The sequence below is a fragment of the Aquarana catesbeiana genome, linkage group LG04 (assembly GCF_042186555.1).
Source record: "Aquarana catesbeiana isolate 2022-GZ linkage group LG04, ASM4218655v1, whole genome shotgun sequence".
In the NCBI taxonomy this organism is placed as follows: domain Eukaryota; kingdom Metazoa; phylum Chordata; class Amphibia; order Anura; family Ranidae; genus Aquarana; species Aquarana catesbeiana.
The window spans coordinates 590,073,418-590,100,061 of NC_133327.1; the positions used below are offsets into that span (position 1 = coordinate 590,073,418).

Below are 26,644 nucleotides of genomic sequence, written 5' to 3' on the forward strand. Positions count from 1 at the left end.
ACTCCTTTTTTAACGATTCATGCATCAGGCCACGCGCCTTCCTTTTCCTTTTTTATATAGCATTTCGGACTTCCCTTAGTTGGCCTAGGCAGCAGGCATGCTTGATTACTTTACACATACACCATCAAGAAATACTACCACCAATACTAAGGCCCTAGAGCAGGAGAATATCTTTTCTGTTTATACTTGCATTCACTAGATCTGGTCTCACACAGTACACAGTACATGGAAATGCAATAGTTTTAGTAAATATAAACTGAATAATATCAGCTTTTTTATCAGCTGTATATAGCAATTAGAGCAATCTTGTGACTTGTACCAGTGTGTGCAGATAGATTGTAGAAAGAGTTTTCATTTCTCCCACGATTTAGGCTTCAAGACCCCTGACTCTGTGTCTGGACAGTGCTAATTGGCCCTGTGCTGATCACATGCACCCTCCCAAGAAAAAAAAACTCTCTAGCAATACACACCTAACTGAACACTCCATAGACTCTGCAAATATCAGGTTATTTTTTGGAGTCTGTGGAAGAAGGGGAGGATCAGAGAAGACAGGATCAAACAGCCTTTTTACACAATGCGCAGGTTCCACGGTGTGTACAACAAGCATGCTTTCCTGTATATAAAGACTAATTTGACTGTTGTGGGTTTAGTAACACTTTACTCATTCACCTGGGGTGGCATCTTTATTGTTCAATAAGCCCCCGTCCACAGATCACCTTACCTGCCACAACACATTTGTGGGGAAGAGACCCTTGTCCATAAGCTGCTTTGCACTAGAACACACGTGAATGCTAGCCCCGGCTTGCCTCCGTGGTAAAATGTCAAAATAAAAAACGGCTGCACCTCATGTGGGCTCCAAGTAAAGTTTATTGGAATATGAAAATATCCAAAATGACACCAGAGGACATCAGTAGTGGTCAAGGTAGACACGTTTCACTCAACAGAAAAGTGCTTAATCATTATGCACACGATTAAGCACATTTCTGTTGTGTGAAACGCGTCAACCTTGACCACTGCTGGTGTCCTCTGGTGTCATTTTGGATATCTTCATATTTCAATAAACTTTACATGGAGCCCACATGAGGTGCAGCCATTTCTTATTGTAATAAGGATGAGGGGGGTAGGGTGTTAGTAAGGTGGCATTGGGGTGCCAGGTGTGATGAGGATGATAGGGGGTAGGTTGTTAGCAAGTTTGCAATGGGGTGCAAGGTGTGCTGAGGGTGACAGGGGGTAGGGTGTTAGCAAGGTTGCAGTGGGGTGCCAGGTATGAGGAAGGTGAGGATGACAGGGGGTGGGGTGTTATCAAAGTTGCAGTGGGATACCAGGTGTGATGAGGATGACAGGGGGTAGGTTGTTAGCAAGGTTGCAGTGGGGTGCCAGGTGGGAGGATGAGGATGACAGGGGGTAAGGTGTTAACAAGGTTGCAGTGGGGTTCCAGGTGTGATGAACATGAGGATGAGGATGACAGGGGTAGGTAGATAGCAGCAGAACTGAAATAGAAAATAGTGGTATCACCTGCCTGGCCATACAGTGTATTGGAAGTGTGTAAATCACAAGACTGACTGCCTCGAGTTCTGCTTTAGTTCTGAATGCTTTTTTCTGCCACAAAATGAACTGTATCCTTCTTTACATTTAGTAGAGATGGTGGCTCAGGGTCATTTTTTACTCGTATACTGTACACGCAGAGTAAATTATTATGTAGCTTAATTATATACACAGTTAATGTACTCTTGGGCAGCTCTAGTTCTCAAGTGCTTTGGAATGAACATGTTTTCGAATGCTGAGAGATGCTCTTGCTCTTCTTTACTGTATTTTAGATGCTTTTAGCCATGATGCATTCAGAGCAGAATAGAAATGAAAATAATTTAAAGCAAAACTTTTTTACCCAAAAATAATTTCCACTTTCATTTAGGCACAAACAACAAATCAATTTGTCTAGAAAAATGCTTCATAGTAGCAAAAATTGAGTGTATGGTAGGCAACAAAGTCGATTATTATGGCTAGCCACTAGCTCAAATGCAGCATGGAAGGCGCTCAGAATATCTAGGCAGTGGCGACCAGTCCATATGGGGGCAGCGACCCCCTAATCCATGCGTCCAGCCCCTAATCTACATGCAGGGCGCAGGATACATAGATTCCAATGGGGATTTTTTTTTTTTTTTTTTAAGAAGCACGTGATTAGAGCCAGAGGCTCTAATTGGCTTAAAAAAAAGGATGGGCTCTAATTGGCTTCAAAAATGGTCTTGTTTGCCACGCCCCCTCAAAAAATATACAGCACCAGCTGCCACTGAGTCTAGGACTACTCCAGTGTAGCCTTAACTAAACCATTTAGACAACACTGGACAAGTTCAATTTCTAGAAATACAGATTCATTTATCCAAAAGTAAAACTGAATTTTAAGCCCTTTTTCAGGTGAGCTTTCAGGTTATATCAGCTAAGTACATTCCATCACAGTAGTAAAGCCTATCCCCTTCCATCATGCTGCAGAGAAGGACCCTTGCTCACTGTGTGGAAGCAGTGGCCTACCTGCTGAGTCAGACTTTAAAGCGGAAGTTTACCCATCCATAAAACAGTTTAATTCAAGGCACGTGCCGAAAATGTAACACTCCCACTGGTTTGCTCTCAACCAAACTGTCAAACCATCCAATGGCTGGTGTCATAACGGATTACATGTGCAGGATCATGGCATCAGGGGCCATTTGTTTGTTACTGCTGTAGATTAAAAAGAGGCAAAGATGGCATCTTCCTTGGCTGAAAACGATATGGGGGTTTACTTTACACTTTAACCACTTAAAGTGATTGTAAGGGTTTTTTTTTTTAAATAACAAACATATCATACTTTCCTCCACTGTGCAGCTCGTTTTGCATAGAGTGGCCCCGAACCTGGTCTTCTGGGGTCCCCCAACGGCTCTCGCAGCTCCTCCCCACATCAGATAACCCCCTAGGAGAAGCGCTCTCCCAAGGGGGTGACCTTGTGGGCGTGCTCCCGAATCCAGCATTTGGCATCCTTAGACGCCGAATGTATGACTCAGCCCCGCCCCCCAGCTACCCACGTCATTGGATTTGATTGACAGCAGCAGGAGGCAATGGCTGCGCTGCTATCAATCAATCCAATCAACAGCCGAGAACCCCCCTGCAGAGAGACAGCGCGTCCCCGCCGGGTCAAGTTCCAGGGCTCAGGTAAGTAAAACGGGGTGGCTGGGGGGCCGGTCACTGTCAGGTGTTTTTTAGACATGTGCACAGCCAAAAAAATTCGTTCATTTTCGTTTTCGTTTCATTAGTTTATTATTTTTTTCGTTTTTCGGGTCATTCGTTATGATCGTGATTCGTAAATTCGTTCATTCCTAAATTCGTAAATGCGTTCATTCGTACGTTCGTACATTCGTAAATTCGAACATTCGTTCATTCGTACATTCGTACATTTTACATTTGTACATTCGTAAATTCGTACATTCGTAAATTCGTTAAATCGTACATTTGTAAATTAGAAAATTCGGAAATTTGTAAATTCTAAGTTTGAAAATCCAAAAACTCGAAAATTCAAAAATCTGAAATAGTAACTAACTATTAAATTATAGGTATTGTAATTTCCTTTCAAATTTGACTGTCAGTGAACGTAACAAATAAGAATTTATCCGAAGTTACGAATTATCCAAAACAAATGCTGCATCTAAACAAATGGAACGGAACAAATTAATAATAAATAATAATAATAAAACGTTGTTATTATTATTGTTATTTATTATTATTACATTCCATTACGTTTTTTCGGATCATTCATAACTTTGGATAAATTTGTATGTGTTACGTTCACTAACAGCCAAATTTGAAAGGAAATTACAATACCTATAATTTAAAAGTTACTAGTAATTACTAATAGTTAAGTTATTATTAGTTAACTATTGTTTCAGATTTCCGAATTTTCGAATTTACAAATTTACGAATTCACTAATTTACTAATGTACGAATGTACGAACGTACATTCATAAATTGCGAATGTACGAATGCCTGAATTTACGAATGTCCAACTTTATCGAATTTACGAATATTCGGAAAAAATTAGTTAAACGGGTTTTCGTTAATTCGGATATTCCCGAATTAACGAATTTGTCGAAATTCGTTAAAAAACGAATTTGGAACGAAACGAATTGCACATGCCTAGTGTTTTTTCACCTTAATGCATAGGATGCACTAAGGTGAAAAAACACTAAGGTTTACAACCCCATCAAGGACCGAGCCTCTTTCTGAGATATAGTGTTTACAAGTTAAAAACATTTTTTTTTTGCTAGAAAACTAGTTAGAAGCCCCAAACATTATATATATTTTTTTCTAACACCCTAGAAAATAAAATGGCGGTAATTGCAACACTTTATGTCACACTGTATTTGTGCATAGTTCTTACAAGCGCACTTTTTTTTGGAAAAAATACATTTTTTTTAATTAAAAAATAAGATAACACTAAAGTTAGACCAATTTTTTTTTTTTTTTATATTGTGTAATGTTACGCCGAGTAAATTCATACCCAACATGTCACGCTTCAAAATTGCGCCCGCTCGTGGAATGGCGACAAACTTTTACCCTTAAAAATCTCCATATGCGACGCTTAAAAAAAATTCTACAGGTTGCATAATTTGAGTTACTGAGGAGGTCTAGGGCTAGAATTATTACTCTCGCTCTAACGATCACGGCAATATCTCACATATGTGGTTTGAACACCGTTTTCATATGCGGGCGCTACTCATGTATGAGTTCACTTCTGCGTGCGAGCTCAGCGGGACGGGCGGCATTTAATTTTTTTTTTCTTATTTATTTTACCTTTTATTTTTTATTTAAAAAAAAAAAAAAAATTGTGTCACTTTTATTCCTATTACAAGGAATGTAAACATCCCTTGTAATAGAAAAAAAGCATGACAGGACCTCTTAAATATGAGATCTGGGATCAAAAAGACCTTAGATCTCATATTTACACTAAAATGTAACAAAATAAAAATAAATTAAATGTCATTTAAATTTTTTTTTAAATGTTTCTTTAAGAGCTATGGGCGGAAGTGAAGTTTTGACGTCGCTTCCGCCCTGCAGTGGTACGGAGACGGGTGGGGGCCATCTTCCCCTCACTTATCTCCATGTCCAACAGGAAGAAGGATCCGATCGCCTCTGCCACTACCGACGGCTCCGGTAAGCGGCGGAAGACACCGGAGCGCGGCGGGAGGGGGGGCCCACTCCCACCGTCGATAAAAGTGATCTTGCGGCGAATCTGCATCAGGGACCACTTTTATCTGAAAGCGAACCACCCACTGAAGAAGAGGGGACCGGTGTTATGGCATCTAGCTGCTGCCATAACAATGATATCCCTCTTCAAAGTAGCAACGTAAAACGACGGCGGGTGGTCCGTAAGTGGTGAAGGCTCCATGCACACTAGCATTTTTTATAAGCTCAAAAAACGCTAGAAAAAAATGCTGGATGAAAAATGTCGGCTTGCAGTACCGTTTTAGTAGCTTTTACGAGTGTTAGCATTTTATTAGCATTTTTACAGTACATGAAGAAAAAAAAAAAAACACTCAAATAAAGCGGTCAGGAGTGCTTTAGTAGCGTTTAGTGTTTTTTTTTCTGCTGGAAAAATGTCCCAATAAAAACTCTACGAAAACATTGTTTTTTCTGCTCCTAGATGCTGAAGCTCAAAAAATGCTAATAGCCTAAAGTAGTGTGCATGAACACATAGGATAACACTATTTAGCTTCTAGGAGCAGGAACAAATGCTAATAACAGCTTCTAGGAGCTAAAAAATGGTAGTGTGCAAGGAGCCTTAGCTCTGCTATCTGAAAAGCTCAATCTCCCTGCTGACTAAAGTAAAACAAAAAATATAGGTATTATCCATCTAGCTTAGCTGTTTGCTAAAAGCTTTTTTTATCCTTTGAGACACTTGAGGAAAAAAAAACAGATTCATACCAATTTTTCCTTCAAATACCTTCTACTACATTCCACTATTAAGACTCCACTTGGGGCATTGAAAGTGGAAAAGTCCACGTCTCATTTAGACATTCATATAGTTCAGATCACATCCAACTCACCACAAAGTTCTATGAATGCTTGCAAGACAACGGATCTGATCCATTTGTTTGAGAACATTCACAAGAAATGGCTCCAGTGTATACCTGATCTTATGAAGGATGGATGGGACGAAGTTACTGGTACCTGACTTTCTGATATCAGTACTGCGAACAAGCTCACATAGTTCAAATTCATTCATCATCTTCATTATACACCATCCAAGTAATTTCATATGGGACTTGGAACTTGTGCTAAATGTCCCAGGTATAGTGCTGCATCAGCAGATGTGTTACACATGTTTTGGACTTGTTCACAAATAGTTGTTCAAGGTATTGGAATCCCATTTGGGCCTTCAGGACCCAAAGACCCCTCAGTTCTGTATCTTGGGCATTCTCAATGACGTCATTCCTTCTATTTATACTCACACTATGTTTAGCCTCATTCTCTTTCAAGCCAAGACTCATTCTTCTCAATTGAAAAAATGCTGCTCCCCCTTATACACAGATTTATCAGTGAATTCAGCACTTCTAAAATGTAAAATATTCTATATAAGTAGGACCTGTCCCAAAAAAAAATCTAAGATATGGCAACCCTGGGTGTACACCTGTACTGTCCAGTTGTCTGATTCTTTACCATCATGATTATTATTGTAGTTCTTAAGAGTGCATTAATAAATATATATCTGCCTTTCATTCTAGTACAAAGTTAAAGTGTATATCTTGCTGTTTGCTAAAGGGAAAAAGCAGTGTGGGTGTATGTATGTTGTGCAAGGCTGGGTATATGAATGTTAGTGCAATGACTACTTTTACCTTCAGGCTCCATGTAACCTCGACACAACTGTTAATGTGTCTGCAGTTGTATCTATGTAGTCATTACAAAAAATAAAATAAACACCTTAAAACAATTCAAGAAAAAAAGGTTTGTTTGGATTAAAGTAGAACTAAAGGTAAAAACAATTTTTAGTCTTGGATAGAGCGGGGAGGGGTTAGAACCCCTGTCCGTTTTTATTGCTGTCTTTGTTGAGAATTATCCTCTCCATTTGCCCTGGTAATGGTTATCACCGAGAGTGAAAGTGAAAAAAATCCCAAATCTTGGATTGTCACCAGTCACCAGAACAGGAATAGAGGGAAAATCTCTCCATGGGGACACTAGTTCTGGTCACTTTAGGAACAACAAGGGATTCCCATTGGAAGGATTACCTAACACAACCTGTTTTGGCTTTAGGACAGAAAGTGAAGGTAAATCTCCCCAATGAGATACAGATGGCCAAAAAAGAAAAAAAAATGGCAGGCATTATAACTCTCACTATCCAAAATTTAAAAAATAATGTTTTTCTTTTAGATCTTCTATAAAAATTGAATGAACCGTTGAGTCTGACTCTGCTGTCTGGAATATGTAAGGCAAAAGTGCCTGCAATCGTATGTATATGCTTCTTACAGTATATACTGTATATTTATATATAACCATTTTAAGGACTCATCCCTAGAAAAACAAAGGTGCCTCCAATAACATGTACAGTATTTGTATAGAGCTGTGTGGATTTTCTGTACGGTAGATATGTTTACGTATTACCATTTAAACGTTTACCTGTAGAGGTCTTTGATGAGTCCTTCTTGAAATCTAGAACACAGATTGTTCAGCAGTCGTTCATGCTGTCCATACAAGCATATAATGTTGGATGCAGGAAAAGGTTTCAAAGACAGACACGTTATGGTTTCTACCATATTGTATTGATTGATGTGCAGCCGGAAGTAATCACCATTCGCTGCTTTTCCCGTTACTATTTCTTGTCCCTAAAAAAAGTCATAGCATGCATTGGTAATAAATTATATACGTTTCAACGTTCTATAGTAATATATGTACAGTTTATCTCTACTATCAAAAAGCTGAAGCCATGGTAAAATTTTAATTTGAAAAATATAGATTTGAGATGGTAGTCAGATCATATAAACATGCATGTTTGTATCCTATGTGTTCAGCAGATAACCTCAGCTTAGCTCTTATCTCAGGGCAAGGAAAATACCTTCTGAGGAAGTCACGTGTGCGTGATGCAACGTTTTAGGGTGGAGCTAATAACGTCATCATATTGGATCCGAAAGTAAAGAGTTTTTGCCCAGAGCATGGTTGCTGAGCCTTATTCTTCTTAAGGGGGAAGTGTACATGATTTTATCTGTAGTGCACCAGAGTTGTGCATACCATATTGTGAGTACATTTTTTAAATTGTTTTTACTAAAATTAATTATATTTTAAGCGGAAAGAACTATGAATTTAGTTTACTTCTGAACACCTATTGTGGAAAAGGTTAAAGAGCAATATATAGGAAAAGTTCTGGTACCTTTGGAAATAACATCAAAGGTCAAAGAAAATTGAGAAATTATGGAAGATAAAAGACCATGCATGATTCCAGCCGAAGAGTGTATTGAGCCTCCTGGTATCCATAGGCACCTTAAAGGGGAGGGCACAGTTTGACCTACTGGTTATGGGTCAAACAACAAGGTGAAAGTTTGGTGTGACTGGTGAGTTCACATGGGGGGGCACATGTATGATATTGAAATAACTGTGGGGCACAAAGGAATTAACACAAAAGAACTCTGAACAAAGTGGGACTTTTATTTCTTTTGCATAGAGTTGATGTAATTCTGGTAATTGCAGCACAATCAGTCATTACAAGAGTGTCTGATGTGGTCTGTAGTATTCCATAAAATTTCTAACCAGTCTAAGGTCTATAAAGTACCATCAGAATTCTCCGCACCATGGCCTCACAGCTCTGTGGACTTTGGAGTCTTACTATGAAGTGCTTTGAAAGCTGATCTAAAACGATTATTGGCAACTTCAGACTGTTCCAAACTGTCCAGGTGTAATTCCACTACAGATTCATCTGTGTCTATTCTAGACCTTGCTGCTTGACCTTGAGATTATATATATATATATATATATATATATATATATATATATATATATATATATATATACACATAGTATATATAGATATACTGTAAATACAGTGCCTTGGGGTATTCACCCCCTGGCATCTTTCATTTAATTTACAGAACTTGCCCACAACTTTGAAGATGATTTTTTTTATTATTGTGAAGCAAACAACACATAAGACAAAATAACAGAAAAAGTCAATGTGCATAACTATTCACTCCCCTAAAGTTAGACCCCTTTCACACTGGGGCCTTTTTCAGACGCTTTAGCATTAAAAAAAGCGCCTGTAAAGCGCCTGAAAGAAGCCTCATCTGCAATCCCAATGTGAAAGCCCGAGTGCTTTCACACTGGGGCGCTGCACTGGCAGGGCGTCAGAAAAAGTCCTGCAAGCAGCTTTTTTGCAGCACTTTCGTGTTTTTGCTACCTGGCTGGGTGCGCCGATGGCCCGAGCCCTTTCAAACTGCCAGCGCCCGAAAGACACCTGTAAAACGCCCCAGTTGGAAAAGGGGCTTAAGCGGCGCTTTACCAGCGTTTATTGGGCGCTGGCAGTGTGAAAGGGCTCGGGCTTTCACATTGGGATTGCAGATGAGGCTTCTTTCAGGTGCTTTACAGGTGCTTTTTTTGACGCTAAAGCGCCTGAAAAATGCCCCAGTGTGAAAGGGGTCTTAATACTTTGTAGAGCCACCTTTTGTGGCTATCGCAGCTCCAAGTCGCTTTGGATAAGTCTCTATGAGCTTGCCACATCTTACCACTGGGATTTTTACCCATTCCTCCTTGCAAAACTGCTCCAGCTTCTTGAAGTTGGATGGTTTGTGCTTGTGAACAGCAATCTTTAAGTCTGACCACAGATTTTCTATTGGATTGAGGTCTAGGTTTGCCCTTAAACCACTCAAATGTTGCTTTAGCAGTGTGTTTAGGGTTATTGTCTTGCTGGAAAGTGAACCTCCATCCTAGCCTCAAATCACACACAGAGTGGTACAGGTTTTGCTCAAGAATATCCCTGTATTTAGCACCATCCAGCTTTCCCTCAACTCTAACCAGTTTCCCGGTCCCACCTGCTGAAAAACATCCCCACAGCATGATGCTGCCACCACCATGTTTCAGTGCGGGGATGGTGTTCTTTGGGTGATGTGATGTGTTGGGTTTGCGCCAGACATAGCGTTTTCTTTGATGGCCAAAAAGTTCAATTTTAGTCTCATCGGACCAGTGAACCTTCCTCCATACATTTTGGGAGTCTCCCACATGCCTTTTTGCAAACTCAAAACATGCCATTTTGTTTTTTGCTGAAAGTAATGGCTTTCTTTTGGCCACCAAAGCCCAACTCTATGGAGCGTACGGCTTATTGTTGTCCTATGTACAGATACTCCAGTCTCTGCTGTGGAACTCTGCAGCTCCTCCAGGGTTACCTTAGGTCTCTGTGCTGCCTCTCTGATTAATGCCCTCCTTGCCCGGTCCATGAGTTTTGGTGTGTGGCCGTCTCTTGGCAGGTTTGCTGTTGTGCCATGTTCTTTCCATTTGGTTATGATAGATTTGATGGTGCTCTTAAAGCTCATCAAAGATTTGGATATTTTTTTATAACCTAACCCTGACTTGTACTTCTCAACAACATTGTCCCTTACTTGTTTGGAGAGTTCCTTGGTCTTCATGGCAGTGTTTGGTTAGTGGTGCCTCTTGCTTAGGTGTTTCAGCCTCTGGGGCCTTTCAAAAAGGTGTGTATATGTAATGACAGATCATGTGACACTTAGATTGCACACAGGTGGACATCATTTCACTAATTATGTGACTTCTGAAGGTAATTGGTTGCACCAGAGCTTTTTATGGGCTTCATAACAAAGGGGGTGAATACATACGCACATGCCAATTATCAGTTTTTTATTTCTGAAAAATAGTTTTATGTAAATATTTTTCTAATTTTACTTCACCAACGTAGACTATTGTGTTCTGATCCATCACATATAATTCAGATTAAAACAATATTGAACTAAGGGCTGTAATGTAACAAAATAGGTAAAAAGCCAAGGGGGTGAATACTTTTGCAAAGCACTGTATATACATACACACACACACAGTACACGTGGGGTCTTCAAAAAGTTGGTGCACTTTTATATATATATATCTATATCTATATCTATATCTATATAGATATAGATATAGATATAGATATATATATGGTCAGGGAGGCTGCCAAAAGGCCTACAGCAACATTACAGGAGCTGCAGGAATCCTGACAAGTACTGGCTCTGTGGTACATGTGACAACAATCTCCCGTATTCTTCATATGTCTGGGCTATGGGGTAGAGTGGCAAGACGGAAGCCTTTTCTTACCAAGAAAAACATCCAAGCCTGGCTAAATTCTGAAGTCTCCCAAAAGCATGTGGGAAAATGTGTTATGGTCTGTTGAGACGCAGGTTGAACTTTTTGGCCATAATTCCAAAAGATATGTTTGGCGCAAAAACAACACTGCACATCACCAAAAGAACACCATACCCACCGTGAAGCATGGTGTTGGCAGCATCATGCTTTGGGGCTGTTTTTCTTCAGCTTGAACAGGGACCTTAGTCAAGGTAAAGGGAATTATGAACAGTTCCAAATACCAGTAACTATTGTCACAAAACCTTCAGGCTTCTGCTAGAAAGCTGAACATGAAGAGGAACTTCATCTTTCAGCATAACAACAACCCAAAGCATACATCCAAATCAACAAAGGAATGGCTTCACCAGAAGAAGATTAAAGTTTTGGAATGGCCCAGCCAGAGCTCAGACCTGAATCCCACTGAAAATCTGTGGGGTGATCTGAAGATGGCTGTGCACAGGAGATGCCCTCGCAATCTGACAGTATGGTAGTGTTTTTGCAAAGAGTGGGCAGATATTGCCAAGTCAAGGTGTGCCATACTGATAGACTCATACCCAAAAAGACTGAGTGCTGTAATAAAATCAAAAGGTGCTTCAACAAAGTATTAGTTTAAGGGTGTGCACACTTATGCAACCATATTATTTTATTTTTATTTCCCTCCACCTAAAATATTTCACTTTGTTTTTTCAACTTAGCTGTACAGTTTATAGGTCACATTAAAGGTGGAAAAAGTTGTGAAATGATTCGTCTCATTTTTTTACATCACAGAAATCTGACATTTTAACAGGGGTGTGTAGACTTTTTATATCCACTGTATATACAGTATATATAATAGAGTTAAAAAAGTGCAGAAACTTTTTGAAGAACCTATATATATATACTTTTTGACAGATCTAACAATTCTAGCAGAGGAGGACCAAATTAAATTTATTTGGCCTTTCATTGAACCTGCTCTTAGTATTACAGTTGTAATGTGGAAGAACCTCATACCAGTGATGGGAGTAAGTCACACATGTGCAAGTCATAAGCAAGTCTCAAGTCTTAACCTTCAAGTCATAAGCAAGTCCCAAGTTACTGTGGCGAAAAGCAAGTCAAGTCGAGTCCCTGCTCAATGACTGCTCAAGTCATTTATTTTGGTCAAGTCACAAATTAAGTCAAAATACTGATCTACCCCGAAGCCGGGACTCGGGGGAGCTTTCTTTTGTGGGGGGGGGGGGGGCGGCTTTTGCCTAGGCCAAGACACAGAACTGGTGGCGCCAAGTCATTGCAAGTCAAATAGCCCAAGTCAAAGTCAAGTCGCAAGTCATTAGTGACAAGTCAAAGTCAAGTCGAGTCGCCCTAGGGAGAGGAGGAGGAGCTGTGTGTGGGGGGGGGGGGGGGGGTGCCCCACCAGGTTTCTATTGGCAGCAGCGGAGACATTAGGAACTAAAGATGCCAGCAAAGAATACGTGTTTGTGTATGCAGTGTGTATGTAAGTGTAATATGAAAGTGTGAGGCCCTGCCACTGGATAGAATAGACAAAGGTGATAAAAGGTTATCACAAATGCAGAGTGAGGAACTCCAGAAGTTCAGTTCAGATTGTAGAAAACGAGTCTTTCGGTTTTCTCTGGATTTTCTATTTTTTGGATCAAGATCCGGAGTCCAGAGGCTTCAAGCAGCTTTGGTAGGGAAGAAGCCTGTAATCCTGTTTCCAGGTTTTGTAGGAGACCAGCAGGGTGTGTGGACAGGTATTCACAGCTCTTATAATCTTGGACCTGACAACAGTGCAGGTCTTCGCCCTCCTGAGGGGTCCATGAGGCTGTAAGTGGGAAGCCAGAGCTCTGCATGTTGGCACAGGCCAGGTGTAGTCTGTGATGGAACAGACAGAGGCCCTGAGAATGAGGGTTTGAGTATACAGGGTGTGTGCAAAGAGAGCTGTTAGCCAGTCTGGAGGAACAAGGCAAAAAACCTGAGAAGAGGTTGTGATAAGATGCCAGGAAGCTTGCTACTGTTTTCTTTCATATTTGAAGCAATGGTGGAAACCCCTGTGCGGGCAACTATTTGAACTTTTCTTTCACTTTAAATAAAAGTGTGTCACCGAGCCTCGAAACTGTATTTTTGGATTGGACTGAACTCACTAGGATGCTCTACACTTGAGCAATACCCCCTGCCATATCACAGTATGCAGTGTGTATCAGTAGTGTATTTAGGTTTTGTGCTGCCCTAGGCCTGATTAAACTCCGGCACCCCCTAATTTAAATATGACCCACCCCTTCCTGTCAATGCCACACCCCTTGCTGTTTAAGATCCGCCCTGAAATTTTCGGGTGGGGACACTAGTTCTGAGGGCCTGGGGGGGCAATGGATTTCCTTAATTTGCATAGATTTCCTCTCTCTTCCTGTTTGGCTATGGGGCAGGAGGTGAAGGGAAATCTCTACAATGGGACAGGGATGGTAAAAAATAAACTGACAGGGGTTATAACCCTCCCTTACTCTATCCAAAATGAAAAAAAAAGTGTTACCTATAGTTCTACTTTAAACACAAATTTCTGGAAATTTTATGGTGAGGACTAAGAAGATATAACCATGCCAATGGTGCAGCAGAAAACAGATAGCATAGTGAGGAAGGTTTGTGTTCCAGGATAATAGGACAGTCAAAATTAGAAGCGGCACCCTCCCCCCTTGCGGAATGCCAGCCGCCCGCATACCGGAAGCAGTGAGGCCGCTTTATGGGGGCGCTAGACTAATTTGCCTCTCAACCCAGTCCGCCCCATAAGACTGGTGCTACACTAACAGTGTATTGCAAGCCGGCGGGGACTCTTTCCGTGGTGCCCCCCTGCAAAGTGCTGCCCTAGGCCTGGGCCTTGTTGGCCTAGGCCAGGATACAGCATTGGTGGGTATGTATGTTCTATATGTGTTGTAAGTATATGCATAGTGTATGTTTTAAAAGTTCCCACATATGACAACTGAGTAGGAGAAACAGAGACAGGAACTCTAGCAGGATGATGTTGTGAAAATTTTTATTAATGTATGTTGTCAGATGTCCCCCAGTGTCAGTTTTGCTGTAATACGCTCATGCGAGCGTATTCACACATACAGACGTTGGTGGAAGACCATTGGCTGCGGAAATCTTCCTGTGGACACGGCAGACCTTTTTGCTCTTTTAAGGATGTTCATGTATGCATCACCAAGAGGCTGCCCACCTCATGGAGACTGCATTAATGCTTTTAGTAAACAGATCTGCGTACATGGGAACCATAGCATAACCATACAAAATTATGGTCCACTGAGCCATGATAGAGTACGGCTCGCGTCATTGGTAGCAGTGGGAATGCGCACACAGTCGTGTTCAGAGCCATGTAAGTAGTGTTCAAATTGTGAGACACTTTGTGTCTCACAAGACGCTTGCCGCATGGCTCTGCACATGACCATCTGCACACGTCACTACTGGAATTCTATTTGAATATATACATGTGTGTGAGTGGTTCTTTTGAAAGTATACAAGTGTCTGATTGGCTGATTCTGAAGCCACCACCTTCCTTTGTTATTCATGTTTACCTTATGTTTTTTGTCTCTTTCTGTATAATGGTGGGACTTTAATTGTAGGTTATATTTTTGTCATTGTAAGTAGGTCTATTAATTGGGGGAGCACTTATTTAAATCCTCTGTAGGTCCCATTTACAAACCCAAAGTGAATGCTTTGTATGACTGAGTAGGCTGATAAGAAACTGTATGTTGTGTAATAAGTTTGTGATGTATATGAGAAATAGAAACCTATGAACTGTGATTAACTATGTATGGGACCAAGCCGATTGTGTATATTTTTTAACTGATGCCAGACACATGTCCCCATAAATGTAATAATATTTTTCACCTACAAATGGTTTAGTGAACTTTGATGGTCGTTTAGAAAAGATTTGGTTTGAAGTTGCTTTTGAAAATGGCTGCCGCATATTCAAGTGGCCATGTGGCTGAGGGGGGGAAGGGCCATGCATTGCTGGGACATCACTTACAATAGGAGCTGTTTCTTGAAAGGGCTACGCCCTGTGGGTGGTCTCAGGTTTCTGGACAATAGCATAGGGGGAGCTCTATTGTTTTGAGATGAAAAGATCATGCATGCAACCATCGCTGTTTGTATTTCTCTTGCTGTCTTGTTCCTGTGGAAGCTGATGCCAGAGTTAAGTATATGACCTTTCCTTGGGAACAAGAGTGTGTTTGAGCCATGATAGCATCACACAGTTGCAGCAGATTTGTTGGCTGCACATCCAAGATGCAAATCTCCCGTTCCACCACATCCCAAAGGTGCTCTATTGCATTGAAATCTGGTGACTGTGGAGGCCATTTGAGTACAGTGAACTCATTGTCATGTTCAAGAACCAGTTTGAGTTGATTTGAGCTTTGTGACATGCAGCATTATCCTGCTGGAAGTAGCCATCAAAAGATGGGTACCCTGTAGTCATAAAGGGATGGACATGGTCAGCAACAATACTCAGGTAGGCCGTGGCGTTTAAACGATGCTCAATTTGTACTAAGAGACCCAAAGTGTGTCAAGAAAATATCCGTCACACCATTACACCACCACCAGCCTGAACCGTTGATACAAGGCAGAATAGATCCATGCTTTCATGTAATTTACGCCAAATTCGGACCCCACCATCTGAATGTCACAGCTGAAATCCAGACTCATCAAATCAGGCAACATTTTTCCAATCTTTTATTGTCCAACTTTGGTGAGCCTGTGTGAATTTTAGCCTTTGTTTCCTGTCCTTAGCTGACAGGAGTGGCACCCAGAGTGGTCTTCTGCTTCTGTATCCCATGTGCTTCAAGGATGTGTTGAGCATTCAGAGATGGTATTCTGCATACCTTGGTTGCAAGGAGTGGTTATTTGAGTTACTGTTGCCTTTCTATCATCTCGAACCAGTCTGCCCATTCTCCTCTGACCACTGATATCAATAAGGCATTTTCATCCACACAACTACCGCTCACTGGATATTTTCTCTTTTTCGGACCATTCTCTGTAAGCTCTAGAGATTGTTGTGCGTGAAAATCCCAGTAGGTCAGCAATTTTTGAAATATTCAGGCCAGCCCATCTGTTCACCAACAATTGTGTCACATTCCAAGTCACTTAAATCCCCTGTATATCAGCAAATCTTGTGATTTATGGATTACACATTTAAAAAATAAACAGTGTAGCACTAAAGCCCATGCATTTCATACATACTTGTGTTGTACTTAATAATCTTACAGTAGGTAACATTTTTATATATGCAATCCAGCAGATACAGATACTTACATAGTTGGGCTGCAGCATCTGAGCTTGTAATGGACAAGGGAGTGCAGGCTTGCTGACATGTAAATAGTGATAACCTCCAGGTACAATTCCACCTATCAGAGCAGAAATCATTACAACAAATACCGTAACCTTCCTAGACTTAAACAAAATTATAATTCTCATAAAATGTGGGTATAGCAAACACGTAAGAGAAAACCTATCTACAGAAATGTCTGTTTTATGACCTTGTTTGCATGCCCAATTAATATAAAGGAATTCTGGCAAGCATTATTTAAATTTACACTATTAATTATAACAAATAATATAAAGTAAAAAAAATAAAAAAATAGACATGGTTTTATGTAATAAAAAAAAATAGGTTTTTGTATGTTTTGTGGTTTATACACAACCCCCTCTAATAGCAGCTGTATACAGTATACAATAACAGTATATACCACTATTACAGTATACAGTATATTACAGTATATACCACTATTACCATCACTATGATGCCGCGTACACACGGTTGGAAATTCCGACAACAAATGTTCGATGGGAGCTTGTTGTCGGAAATTCCGACCATGTGTAAGCTCCATCGGACAAACAAAATTTGAGATCTGGTTCTCAAATTTTCCGACAACAAAATCCGTTGTCGGAAATTCCCATCGTGTGTACACAATTCCGACGCACAAAATTCCACGCATGCTCGGAATCAAGCAGAAGAGCCGCACTGGCTATTGAACTTCATTTTTCTTGGCTCGTCGTACGTGTTGTACATCACCGTGTTCTTGATGTTTGGAATTTCCGCCAACATTTGTGAGACCATGTGTACGCAAGACAAGCTTGAGCCAACATCAATCAGGAATAAATCCAGGATTTTGTTGTCGGAATGTCCGATCGTCTGTACGCGGCATTACTGTTATTCTATAGTGACACAGACTTATAAAATCCTATTGCCACAGTAGCTGAAACCACTGTGGAAATCTTGTTAAATAGAGTCTGGAAGAGGCTGCCTTTTGAAAATGGGATAGCTGTTTGCACACTCTGTTGCAGTGTTAATTTTGGTTTAGTTTTAGTCATACTCTTTTGACTAAAATGACTTTTAAGTTTTAGTCATCTGAATTGTTTTAGTTTTAGTCGTATTTTAGTCGACTAAAATCTCCAGTACATTTTAGTTGACTAACTTAAATCTAATGGGTTTAGTTAAAGGGGTTGTAAAGGCAGAAGGTTTTTTTTATCTTAATTCATTATTTGCATTAATATAAAAAGCCTTCTGTGTGCAGCAGCCCCCCCAATACTTACCTGAGCCCCATTTCTATCCAGCGATGTACACAAGTCCTTTGTTATTTAAAAAAAAAAAAACGAGACTTTACAATCACTTTAACCACTTAAGGAACGGGCCTATTTTTCAGACTCGGTGTTTACAAGCTAAAATATTTTTTTTTTGCTAGAAAATTACTTAGAACCCCAAACGTTTTATATATATACTGTGTATATATATATATATATATATATATATATATATATATATATATTTCCAACACCCTAGAGAATAAAATGGCGGTCTTTGCAATACTTTTGCAATACTTTATGTCACACTGTATTTGCGCAGCGGTCCTACAAGCTCACTTTTTTGGAAAAAATCCACTTTTTTGAATTAAAAAAATAAGACAACAGTAAAGTTAGCCCAATTTTTTTTATATTGTGAAAGATAATGTTATGCCAAGCAAAATTGATACCCAACACGTCACGCTTCAAAATTGCGCCCGCTCATGGAATGGCGACAAACTTTTACCCTTAAAAAACTCCATAGGCGACATTTAAAAATGTCTATAGGTTAACAGTTTGAATTACAGAGGAGGTCTAGGGCTAGAATTATTGCTCTCACTCTAACGATCGTGGCGATACCTCACATGTGTGGTTTGAACACCGCTTTCATGTGGGTGCTACTCACGTATGCGTTTGCTTCTGCGTGCAAGCTCGGCGGGACGGGGCACTTTACATTTTTTTATTCCTATTACAAGAAATGTAAACATCTCGTATGATAGGAAAAAGGCATGACAGGACCTCTTAAATATGAGATCTGGGGTCAAAAAGAGTGAGTAACCTTTTTTGTCATGGCCCATTACACCCAAATTTCCCCCTTTTCTGCTGATTTTGTTAGACCCATGAAACTATATTGCTTTTCATACATTTTTTATAGAATTTAGATGCATCTGGCTCCTGAAGAGTGGATTGAAGTCCATGAAACGCAGCGTCGGGCCTACCTTTGATGCATCAAACACACATTGACCAATTTTTAGATGTTTTTTACTTCACATGACTTTTATCTTGCTTGGGGGCTTAAGATGCATAATTGTACCTACCCATGTCCCATGGTTGTATATACATAGATTTATTGTCTATATGCGATTATTTTATGTCTAATGTATGCAATACGTTTTTATGCTATGTTGATCATTGGTCCTTAATAAACATACATATGTTTGCACCTCTGTGAGTGTGATTGGGCTGCATCATGCGCACCTCATTCAAAGTCCCAAGCTCCCCCCCTCTTTTTCATGATATTAAGGATGGGGGCGCAAACCTTCCCTTGCATCCCATTTAAAGTCCTAAGTTCGCTTTTCCCCCTATTGCTTGCATATTTACACTAAAATGCAATAAAAAAATAAAAATAAAGTAATTTGAAAAAAAAAAATTCTCCTTTATTGGGCAGAAGTGACGTTTGACGTCGCTTCCGCCAGTCAGTGCTATAGAGCTAAATGGGGACCATCTTCCCCTCATTTAGCAGCCAGGCCACCAGGGGAGCAGACGCAATCGTCTCCGTCGCTACCAGCGAGTCCGGTAAGCGGCAGAGACCCCCAGAGCGCGGCGGGAAACCCCTCTCCAGCCCCCAATAAAAGTGATCTTGCCGCAAATCTGTCGCTGAGACCGCTTTTATCTGAAAGCGGATCGCCCACTGGAGAAGAGGACACCGGGGGTTATGGCGGCTAGCTGCTGCCATAACAACGATATTCCTCTTCAAAGAGCTGACGTACAACTGCAGCGGGCGGTCCATAAGTAGGTAAATTGTATAGCATTAAAGTAAAAGTTCAGCTAAAAACGAACTAACTCTAAATCAAAACTAATCTATCTAGCCCTGTAAAGCAAAAATTGCTCTACATAGCTTTTCTACAGCCAATCCAGTCTGGTCCCACGCTAAGGTGTCAGCGGCGGCTTCTCTGTGTAGGCGCGTGCAGGAGAGGCAGCCAATAAGGGAAGCCCCATAGTAACTCTATGGGTGATTTCACTTCCCAGACATTTCTCAGCCGTTGTCGGCTGTCCCTTGGACACAGATCGGCTGCTGGTGACTGGACTGGATCAGCTGCAAAAAAGGTATGTATAGCAATTTTTGCTTTACAGGGTTAGATAGATTAGTCTTAGAATGTGGCTGTCAGTAGATTTAGAAATTAGTTTTTGGCTGAACTTCCACTTAAAGCACTTCTCTAGAATTTCCAAACTCAACATATACATCTGAAGTAAAAATAATGTAGTGGGTATGGAGAAGTAAATGGAGTGAGGTGTGCACAGGGCAGAGAACTGGTCGGGGGGAAGCTGATATTTTGCACAGTGCTAAGCACTGCTACCTTGCTGATAGGGGAAACACTCACCACGTGGTTTGCAGGGCATTGTTCCAGAACTCCCAGGCAGCAGCCAGGCAGACAGAGGGAGCCTGCGTCTCTAAGCCAATACAGCTTGTCAGGGGGCTAAAACTTTAAAAGACAGGTGGAGCTCCGAGGAAAGTTTAGGTAGGTAAACGTCCCTCAAAATAGATTTTTGTTTTAATTTTTTGTCAATTGACTTACTTAGAATTTTTTCGTTTCATTTTCGTCACTGAAAACATGCAGCTGAAGAAAATGATGGCGAAAATATTTTCGTCGCCCAAATTAACACTGCTATGTTGCCTTTAAAGGAGTTGTAAAGTCTTGTGGTTTTTCATCTTAATGCATTCTATGCATTAAAGTGAAAAGCCTTCTGTGGTGCAGCTGCACCCCCAGAGCCCCCCTTTTACTTACCTGAACCCGATCGTTCCAGCAACGGGAACGAGCCCAGCAGCTCCAGCCGCTGTCTCGGGTCCTCATTGGACAGATTGATAGCGGCGGTAGCCATCGGCTCCCGCTGCTGTCAATCAAATCCAGTGACACGGGATCCAGGGGGGCAGGGCCGATCCTGCTGTCTGTGTCAATGGATGCAGCAGCAAGACTCGGGAGCGCGCCCACACGAGTGGCCCCATGGGATGCGGCTCTCCGTGGGGGCACTCGATGCAAAGGAGGAGTCAGGAGCGCCGCTGGGGGACCCCAGAAAAGGAGGATCAGGGCCACTCTGTGCAAAACCCTTGCACAGAGGAGGTAAGTATAACATGTTTGTGATTTTTTTAAAGTAAAAAAGGAACCTTTACAATCACTTTAAAGGGGGATAGCTTGTGGAGTAGCTTACTGTATGCCTCTTTATCTGTGATGCCAATCCCTTTGCATTATAAAAAACTATACCCATAATTACTCAGCAAACACCTATTTGATATCAAAAACACATTGCAGAGATACCATCCTGCAAAAACGACCCACAAGAGTGCATATGGGGATCACTACAACTCCTTGACTGTTCTTGAATGGCCCAGGCAGAGCCCTGACTTAAACCCAATTGAGCATCTCTGGAGAGACCTAAAAATGGCTGTCCACCAACGTTTACCATCCAACCTGTCAGAACTGGAGAGGATCTGCAAGGAAGAATGGCAGAGGATCCCCAAATCCAGGTGTGAAAAACTTGTTTCATCTTTCCCAAAAAGACTCATACTGAGCAAAGGGTCTGAATACTTAGGACCATGTGATATTTCAGGGGTTTTTTTTAATAAATCTACAAAAATGTCAACAATTCTGTGTTTTTCTGACAATATGGGGTGCTGTGTGTACATTAATGAGGAAAAAAATGAACTTAAATGATTTTAGCAAATGGCTGCAATATAACAAATAGCGAAAAATTTAAGGGGGTCTGAATACTTTCCGTCCCCACTGTATGTCAATTCCTGCTTGTGTGGTTGGCTCACTGATTTTCTCAGTCTGTACTAAGGCACAAGTTAGAATTCAGGCATCCCCTGCAACAAAAATATCATTTTTGGTGAGATACTCCCAATAGCAAATACCGTGTAAAGGGATACTGACTGCAATTTTCCTCATTAGAGGCCTGCAGGTGCAGCAGCTGGTTGATAAATTATGAAACCACTCCCATTAGATTCACATACCACACAGACATAAAGAAACACACATGTATTTCTTCAGAATAACAAAAGGTAGGATTCTGCAATAAAGTTTGTTAAAATCCCTGCAATGTACATAGATCACCCAGAGGGGAATGTTTTTTTTTTTTCTCAACAAAAGTGTAGTTACTCTACAAGCATGACTATGCTCAATAGGCTTTGTTTTGTATACCTTAACTTTTAAAATCAATAAAAAGAATTTACAAAAAAAAAAAATGCATATGGGGAGAGAGGAAGGTGAAAAAAAAACACAAACGCACAAAAAAAGCAGGCAACACAAAGCAGAGAAGCGTAATAAATTCAGATTCCATAAAATATATTAAATGACATAAACAGTATAGGTTTTTACGTTTACATGTGACCCCAAAAAGAATTCCGTGTATGTATTTATGAACATGTAGAAGTATTGAGTCTAACATAGCACAAAATGTTCCTCAGAGAATTCTACCTGAATGTGGTTCTTATTCCATTAGGATTGATAAACATTAACTATGTGATGAATGGCATGGCATTAAAAATAGAGAATATAATCATCTTTGAAATGAGGAATGCTATCTATGTAATGTATTATCCTTGCTCGGAACATTTTTGTAGAGTAACTATTTAGAAAACTATTCAATTGTATTTATTGCCATGATAAGTATGTTTTTCTAGTTAGCTAGAGTGATTTTACTGAATCCAGGGAAGTTTAGGTCATTTATGTTAGAAAGGTAATCTTAAATTCAACCATGGCTTAAATGCAGACATAGGTTTGTTTAGATTTCCGGTCAGCTGCTGGGGTAAGGGACACACAAGCCAAGTATTGGGCACCAGGCAGTCTTTACATTTACTGAATTCAGCAAGATATTTAGCTACAGGTTATTTGTTGCAGCTTTAAAGGTTTAGAATATGGGCTTCTCTATGGTATGTTATTGAGAGAAAGTTCAGCCAGTTCTTTGCCTTTCTCTTGGGACAGATCTTGCAGTCAGCCATGACACCTTCTTCTAATGGTGAAGAAGGAAAAGAGGTCCTAGGAGCCGCACATTACACAAAACCCTCATGTAAAGAGTAAAAGCAGCCTCAGCCTAGACTCCATCCAGGTCATGCCCACTGATGCGTTTCACCCTGCCCACGGGGCTTGACCATGGGAATCATCTAATAAAAATCAAAAGGTAATAAATATATTTTTTTTATGCTTGCCGTGTGAATGGGAACACACAGCAATCATATAGTGAGGTTTTCCCAAACCTGACTGCAAAACAGTCCTACACCTTAAAGCTTCTACAAGAATTTGCTGGGGTTAAACCTGGGAATCCTTTGAGATTTGCCGGGGTGGCACATCCGGTGGTGGGGGCTTAGTGAATTTCAAAGCACACAGAGAGGGATAGATAGTTTATTAAAATATTTCATCTTTGTGTATCATCTGAATGGACAAGTGCCTTTTATCCTATTTATTTAAGCAACTCTGCTCGGCTCGATTTGGTAAAGGTTTTTCAGCATCACTAGTTTGGCACATTAAAAATAGGCACCAGAACGTTAATTGCATTACATTTCAGATGAGATGATATGATTGCAAGTAGCATAATCATGGTAAAATTTATCACAATGATACTACAGCATGTATCACTGATGCAATAAACTTAAATTGAAATTAGGGCCCCTTTTACACGGGCTTGTCCGTTTGACAGACTCCACTTGTTCAGCGGGGGATGGCTCTGTTGACCTCCACTGAGCAGGCGGATGACAGGTCCGTCTTTGCTCACTGTGCCGCAGAGTCCTGCTCTCCTCTATGGAGAGATCGAATAAAGATGGACCGCCTGTCTGTTTTTATCCAATCTCATCCGATCTGCCAGACAGATGGAAAATAAAACCACCATCCATCTGGATTTGGTGGAGAGGATCGGATCGGATCGGATAGCAGCAGGTGTCAGCGGACATGTCATCGCTGACATCCGCCGCTCCATAGGGTTGAATTGAAGGTCCGATCAGGTCTGCCTGAAAAACTGACAGATGGACTTGATCGGAAAGCTCGTGTGAAAGGGAACCTGGTTGTCAGCAGCAAGGTTTAGGAATACATTTTGGGCTCTTTCACACAGGCTTTCAGTTTTTCAGGCAGACCTGATTGGACACTCCATTCACCCCTATGGGGCAGTGGATGTCAGCGGTGACATGTCCGCTGACATCTGTCGCTATAAGATCCGATCCTGCCCGCCAAGTCCAGACGGAGGGTGACCCTATTTTCCATTCGTCTGGTGAATGGGATTGGATGAAAATGGACAGGCGGTTCGTTTCATTCAATCTCCCCATAGAGGAGAGCAGGTCTGACAGGTCCGTCTCTGCACAGTGAGTGGAGATGGAGCTGTCGTCCGCCTGCTCAGTGGAGATCAGCAGATCGATCCCCCGCTGAACAAGTGGAGTCCCTCAAATAGACAAGCCCTTGTGAAAGGGGCCTTAAAGATTGGGCTTAAGTTAAGAAGGCTAGTTTAAGGTCTAGGTTTATAAACAGCATCTAACTTCTATTCATGGAGCTTGTAGCCACACAATATTTGGCACCCATATCAACAGTCTTCTGTTAGGACCACCTCTTTTATACAGAACCTTTTATTGTTCTTGTTACTGCACCAGATTGTGTACTCTCCAGTTTTAGTAAATCAACCCCACAGTGTTGATATTCACTGCTTAGATCATACCTTGAATAACAGGACCTTTGTAAATTGTGATGAGCTTGTCTTGTTCTTGTGGAGGCTCACTCATTGGTTCCAGTGTTGGGTCAAAGAGAGGCAGCATACAAGCAGCTAGCTGACAGCCAATTTCCTTTGAGCTGAAGTAACTATGAGACCATTCATTTGCATAATACCTATTAGAGTACTTGGTCAATGGTCCTGCTGCTCTTATAGATATGTCGTTTGTGTGAAATGTGGTGTCAATGACCAGCCTCCTGTCATATACTAGACATGCATCATTTATTGCTATGAAGGCCTGATGATCTACTCCCTTCTGGAAAAAGCTAAATACCACCTACAGGAAAAAGATATTAAAATATTAGACCAATAAGTTGCAGCACTAATTTTAAAGTTATATACAAGTGCACTTAAACATGTAGCATATACTGTACATAAACAAAAGAACACAACCTACTTGCCCAGAATTTTACTTTCATTTCTTTTCATTCTAGTTCCTGCTATTTAAAATCTTAACCTGGTGTTCTGAGAACATACAATCCAGAGCCAGATTTTGCAGGAAAGATGTATATAATTAGTCTTTCCATAGTTTATTTATGGATATATCTGATAGCATAGTTGCCCACGATTTAAAAAGAAATTCCAGGGACAACTTTTTTCAAGTCAGTGGGAGAAAATATGCTTTGAAAGTTGGTGCAACAAGGTAATAGACCTCCTTCTCCGATCTGCATTCCAAAATAACTAACCTCTCTTTTTTTTCCCCTACAGGGGACCCCCAGTGCCTGTATGTGCATGGGTGAGCAGCATCTCAGCTTCTCACCAGCTCATTCAATGCCTCCTCTGATCCAAAACTCAAATGTGCCCCCTAAGGAGGCAGGGCCAAATGTGAGCAGATATCTGCTCTGAAGACACCCAATTTATAATTTAATGTTTGTATTTGGTATGTTCATTTGTGACCCTCTCTGTTTTGTGTTTTAATACAGTTCCCAGTTAAACACTCTTAGTCACCCCATGCTCCAAGTTAATTTAGTTTTTACCCTCGTTGAGTATATAGGTTGTTTTTCCATCCTTAAATGCTTTTTTGCCTCTAACAAAAACCCATTAAAAAAATCTTTTGTACCTTCCTGTCTTGAAAAAACTAACTTGGATTTTACTTCTTGGTGAGTTGACACTGCCTGCGGATCTTGGTAAAGCGGTAAATTGAAATTGAAAAAGAAAAACGCTGATAGGCAGGGTTTTTATGACACAAGGGACTTAAATGGTCTCCTTTGTCATAAATGCTTCCCCTGCCTGGTAATGTACCCTCTGCCACGCATGTGCAGCTCAGAATACATTTATGGCACCTGCTCTATAGCGTGAGGAAGTGACTCCTGTGCGCATGTGCAGCAGTGAGATTATTGAAGCCTGGCCAAACAGGGCGAACCTGGAAGGAAGACCGCACAAGATGGAAGGACTCAGGCACTGACGGCACAATGCTGACGAGACATCCTTTGACCAGTAAGTCTGTCAAAATGTGCATACCAGCACATTGTGTCATAAACCTGCAGGGGACCTGTTATATTTTTTTTGTGACATTTAATACAACTTTAAGTCAACAAGCTGCCATACTGTCTACAGGAGATATGCCTCTTGCATAAGGAGGCATTTCAAATAGAACACTTAGTAAAATAATGGAACTCGCACGTTATTTAAATTCATCCAACTTCAAGATGCAGAACAAAATATATAAATGTTAGCTTTGTACTTACAGAACACTGTAGCCTCAGTGGCTTTGTGTCAGTAGTAAATGAAGCACAATGTATAGGGTCAGGATCGGCCCCGTCATTCCACTGTGCCAGCTTGCAGTTGTAGTAGGTAGTAACACCAGCTGCCATCAAGGCTTTCTGCACAGTTTCTTCTATCGTGTAGTTGTTAAAGCAAGTGATATTCGATGTTAGTGGAGGCTGTACCAAATGGATGCGAATGCCACTAATTCCGATTGACAAAAGCGTGCCAACTGTTGTGTATGCATCAAGTGTATTCCCATATACAATCACATTACCTGAAAAATACACACAAATATATAAAAAAAAATCATTAAAAGGCAGAGAAGGACCATATTGGTATAACA

At 40.8% G+C, this 26,644-nt stretch overlaps 1 protein-coding gene across 2 annotated transcripts in view; it reads right to left on the reverse strand.

Annotated features, from left to right (window-relative positions):
- Positions 1-26,644, reverse strand: part of CFAP61 (cilia and flagella associated protein 61) — a 494,837-nt gene that overhangs the window by 117,903 nt on the left and 350,290 nt on the right. For both annotated transcript variants that reach the window (XM_073628153.1, XM_073628152.1), the window contains exons 22-25: positions 26,283-26,575; positions 24,544-24,871; positions 16,603-16,694; positions 7,636-7,841 (exon numbers count right to left, since the gene is read on the reverse strand). In XM_073628153.1, coding sequence (XP_073484254.1) covers positions 7,636-7,841; positions 16,603-16,694; positions 24,544-24,871; positions 26,283-26,575 — 919 coding nt within the window. The remainder of the gene's footprint in view (positions 1-7,635; positions 7,842-16,602; positions 16,695-24,543; positions 24,872-26,282; positions 26,576-26,644) is intronic.